The sequence below is a fragment of the Pterocles gutturalis genome, unplaced genomic scaffold (genome assembly GCF_000699245.1).
Source record: "Pterocles gutturalis isolate BGI_N339 unplaced genomic scaffold, ASM69924v1 scaffold23937, whole genome shotgun sequence".
In the NCBI taxonomy this organism is placed as follows: Eukaryota; Metazoa; Chordata; class Aves; order Pterocliformes; family Pteroclidae; genus Pterocles; species Pterocles gutturalis.
Genome location: NW_010116101.1, coordinates 18,256 through 23,353, shown reverse-complemented (window position 1 = coordinate 23,353; position 5,098 = coordinate 18,256). Strand labels below are relative to the sequence as shown.

General features: G+C 33.8%; 1 protein-coding gene across 1 annotated transcript in view; it reads left to right on the top strand.

The window, feature by feature from the left end:
- Positions 1-229: 229 nt before the first annotated feature.
- SYAP1 (synapse associated protein 1) overlaps positions 230-5,098 on the top strand; it is a gene marked incomplete at its 5' end in the record, with an annotated part of 17,325 nt that continues 12,456 nt past the window's right edge. Inside the window, 4 exons of the mRNA XM_010075413.1 lie at positions 230-348; positions 2,634-2,700; positions 4,378-4,451; positions 4,802-4,941. Coding sequence (XP_010073715.1) covers positions 230-348; positions 2,634-2,700; positions 4,378-4,451; positions 4,802-4,941 — 400 coding nt within the window. The remainder of the gene's footprint in view (positions 349-2,633; positions 2,701-4,377; positions 4,452-4,801; positions 4,942-5,098) is intronic.

Genomic DNA, 5,098 nt, shown 5'->3' with positions numbered 1-5,098 from the left:
ACAGAAACTTGTGATCAAACATACAGTTTGATCATCATCACTAAAGAATATGAACTAGGAAAGGATAAATAGAATTTTACGAGTTCTTTGTAAACCAGAAGCTAGGCTAAATGAATTTGAAAAAAGACTTCATATAGGTATCCAAATGTCTGAAGAGAAAGGAAAATCTAGTGAGAGAACTGGATGTAAAGAGATTTTTTTTATCTCTTTTTCTTCTCATCTGTGAAAGGTTACCTCTTCAATTTTGCCACTGCTGCTACGAAAAAGATATCTGAATCTGTTGCCGAAACAGCACATACAATAAAGAAGTCTGTAGAAGAAGGAAAAATTGACAGTATCATTGATAAGGTATTTTATTTCTAGATGCTTGATCTGAAAGATCTGTTTGCTTACTGTTGTTGTAATGTGTAGCAAATCTGGCACATGATAATATTTCTTTAAGCTGGCTTTAGGAATTACATATTTCAAAAGCAGATCTCTCCTGTAATGATAAATTATGTAATTGAAATATTTATTCAGGGTAGACATGCCAAAAAATGGCCACTCTGCTTTACTCGGTACTGCGCCTGTGTTCCATTCCTTCAGGATGTAGACACACTGGAGAAAGACCAGAAGAAAATATGAAAAATGCTGACATAGGAGGAAAGGCTGGAAGGGTTAGTAGAGACAGGCCAAGTGGGGGATGTCTGAGAGATCTGTGGGTTGGGTTTTTTTCACCAGTTTATTTTGGTGGAAAGAGAAATGCCATAGCTTGTGTCTTAAATGCACCTCTGAAGCAAGATGCAGAATTAGGTCAGCTTTGTGGGTATTGTATACCTAGGACCCTAGAGCTACACAGGTATGATTTCATAAGACCCAGTGAGTTAATGAAACAACCTACTATTGTCCTGTTCTTTCCCTTACCCTGACCCTGCCATTTATCTCTTGCCTTGCCTGTTCTTTGCTGTCAGCTCCAGTTGCTTAACTTCTGCCAACAAGTGTTCTTCCAGTGCTTCAAGTCATGAATTTGGCAGGGGGAGGGAAAAAAAAAAAAAAAAAGGCGGCAGTAAGTGCTATGTAGTGTTCTGTGTTCATTAGCATGGGTAGCTTGGAAGCGGAAGGGAAAGGGAACTGGCCACACCCAATCCAGGTGTAGTGGGACTGTGCATCCAGGCATGTCAGAGATGGGAGATGCAGCCAGACCCCTCCTGCTGCTCCTGTCTCTCAGGCACCTCTGTAGGGGAACTTAAATGTTGCCTTATTTTTATTTTTTTTTAATACAATGAAGTTCAGTTTCTTGGTATAATTAGTGTTCATGTTGTCTTCCACAATAATCATCAAATGACACTTCTAAATTTCTGTTATGATTGAATTTTGTCTCCAGATTTCATTGACTTCTTAGTGACAACTGTTTAAATATAGTAGCAGAGTTATATTTCCTACTGCAGTATATTAGAGTCTAACATAATTTTGATCCACATCAAAAAAAAAAAATTGAGTAGGAAGGTTTGGTAATTTAATACACAAATAAAAATGCTCATAAGAAACTGTAGGTACCTACAGCATATTTTATGCCTGAAATACCATTTTCTTTTTTCTGTGAATGCCTTAGAGTAATATGAATTCCCTGTTTTGACTAATGAGTTTACATATGGTAGAAACAGGATGATAGCTGTATCATCATAAAGCTTTTTTCTTATACCATATAAATTATTTTGTTCCATAAATACCAAAATTCGTATAACTCATAACCGGGAGGAACCACGAAGATCTATTTGTATAACAGGCGTTACAATAGTTCTCTCACTGGTGTTAATCTTAAACTGAAATGTTGAGTTTTTGAAGGAAAAAAAAAAAACCCATAGGAATTTATCAGTATTTAGCTTGAAGACTTGCATGCTTTTTGGTAACCTGTTAAGCCAGAGACCTCACTGCATAAAATTTGTATTTTGTGCATGGTTTTAAGTACTCATTTCTAGCTTCATGGCTTTTTGTCTCTGCTGTCAACTGCAGAATGACATTTGCACTGTTGGCTTCTAGATTATGGCATGCCAACTTCTGAGACCATTCTCAATTTTTTTAATTCTAAATTCAATATAGGATATTTCTGAACATAATTTTTTAATGAAAATTTGTCCACAACATAAATGGAGACATGATTTTATTTCAGATAAGCAGACATTTTGAAAATCATATTTAACAATTCTACAAGCCTGATTTATTGTAATGGATATTTTTCTTAGCCAACTCTTGAAACTTGATTGTAAGGCCAATGATATCTTTAAGTGTTTAATGCTTTAAAAACATGTTTAAATAGGTATAAACAATTAGTCTATGTTACCTGTATTTGATATGGTAAGGCAGTAGGTGTATATGCATAGTTTACAGATGTTCAAATTATCAGATAGGATTTTCCTTCTTTTTTTTGTCCCCTGAACTTGATAAAACTATAATTTTGAAAGCGTGCACAACAGTTTAAAGGCAAAATCAAATGTTTGGTAAAGGGGAATGTATGATTTGCATGAAACACCTTTAATTAACTTACAAAATAGCCACTAGGGATATAGGAATATGATATTGCAGTGTGTTTGAAAGCACTTTCTGAGTTAATGTGAGTTAATATTTTTATTGTAGTTCCCTATTTTTTATTTTAGACAATTATTGGAGATTTTCAGAAGGAACAGAAAAAATTTGTCAAAGAGCAGCAAACAAAAAAATCAGGTAATGTATTTTTTTTTAAATGTATACCATTGCATAAGCTAAAACTTGCTAGAAGCTGGATAACTGAGCTATATTTAAACTTAAACTATCAAAACTGTTTAATTAAAATATTATGTCAGATCTTAACATATATTGTGGAATAGGAAGATGACATTTTTAAGTGAGATTAGTGTTACATTATCCAGTTGGTTTAGATTTGCCTTTTTAACCAAAATCAGCTTAATGAAATTAACTCAAAGATGACTGTGCTAGCAAAGCTGATCTGCTATTGTTGTTTTCAATCTTAAGGCTGTGTATTTACTGAAAACAGGGAGGCTGATTACCTTCCTTTTGCGCTTTAGCAATCATGTCCCATTTTTGTAATGGAATGAAAAACATGGTTTAGGGTTTGCACTATAGTATTTAATTAGTTTTGCTGTAGGAGTTGCTCTGCTTAGATTAAAGGCATAACTGCTCTTTTGCTTTCCCTTAAATCATTTCATTTATTATTATCTGTGATCTAAAGCCTTTTGAGTTACCTACCCATGTACTATTGACATTAATGGATCTATTTAAGACTTTAAAATAAGCACAATTTTTTTTGTACGTCGTGTTTCAATGTGTTACCTGAATGCAATAATTTCTAACAGTTTGAATAATTAGTGGTTCTATTGTTACACTTGTAACTCTTGTAATGAGCTGGTTTTAAATGGATCATGATAAAATTTTTCATACTGTTGGCAGTTAGCATGTTAGTCTGGTTTCCTCTTGCAAGACTACTTATGTGATCATGTCTGTATTTCTATCTTTTTGTCTCTGTTAGTAAACTTTGGCTTCTGTTAATATATTTGTACAAGTTTCATGAAAATAGGTAGGTAGATTGACAAAAGGAGTGACAGATGGTATAACTGAAAGAAGCATTAGCATCAGATGTGAATCCATGTGGGTGAAAGACCTTGCTGATATCAGGTGCATAGGCAAATAAGCATTGTTTAAGTGCACAATAATTATTTTTTAACTGGTCCAGGTGCATCATCATATCTCTGTAGGCTGAATTTGCATTGACAGTGAAAAGATTAATAGATTTCTGTACATTTTCCTCTGTGTACAGCCTACAGATCTATTTTGGAAGTATCTGTGTAAATATATAAAAATCAGTGGAACTTGAGTATGCTTATTCAGTGTATAACGTTGTAGTTTATAACAAACTTAAAAGTTATTTTTCTCTATGATGAAAGAATTGGTGTCTTCTGGGTGTTAGAAAATTAATACAATAGTAAATTATTATGAAAACTTAATTTAAACAAAGTTTACATGTTTAAAGTGAATCTAGAAATTTCTATTTGCAGGCAGCGTAACCAGTTATACAGCGCTACTTCAGTAACTAAACTAAGAGGCACCAAGTTCCGACTGACCAGACTGCAAAGAAATGCCCACAGTTTTAGTTTTACAATAACAGGAATCAGCAACTATTTAATGTTTTTTTAACCTCTGATAAGCAAAGATCCATTCCTAGAGTTTCTCTCTTATGCCACGAGCTTAGTTTAGGAAAAAAAGAACAATGAAGTGGCTTACTGATGTAAGTCTGCTTACTTTTGTGAAATTATATGTTACTTTATGTAAGGTGTTTTGTTTTTTTGGTTTTGTTTTCTTTTTTAAATAATATACATGCAATTATTTTCCTCCTTTCAATAACAGAAGCAGCGGTGCCTCCCTGGGTAGACAGCAATGAAGAAGAGACAATTCAACAACAAATACTGGCCTTATCGGCAGTAAGTATTTCACTCCCTGTAAGACATGAAATTTTTCTGTTAGAGAGGTTAAAATTTCCTTTTTTTTTTCCAAAGTAACGTTGGCTGAAACTATTAAATTACATATTTTCAGTATACTGCTTTTAATGTGTCTGTCACTACAATGATCATGTGCAAAAGTAAATAGTTCTTTCAGCATCAACTTGAGATAAAGTAGATCCCCAATATAATTTTTTATTTTTATAATAGCTTTACAGCTTTGTGATACAATAGAATTATGTGAAAGGTGGGATTGCCTTGCTGGTCTTGTGTATGAAAGATGATATCCTTTTTCTGATATCTGCTAATGACCATAAATATGTTCTTCAAAGGATAAACGAAATTTTCTGCGGGATCCTCCAGCAGGTGTGCAGTTTAATTTTGACTTTGATCAAATGTACCCTGTTGCACTGGTGATGTTACAAGAAGATCAACTTCTCAATAGGATGAGGTTTGACCTTGTTCCCAAACAGTAAGTAATTTCTGCTGTTAACTGTGTATGGTTGTACTTTTAATATGTCCGTAAATATGTGTAAATTACTCCTTTTTTCTTTTCACGTCCTTCAATTTAAAAGGACTGCTGTGGTTTGACCCTGGGTAGCAGCAAAACACCATATAGCTACTTTCTC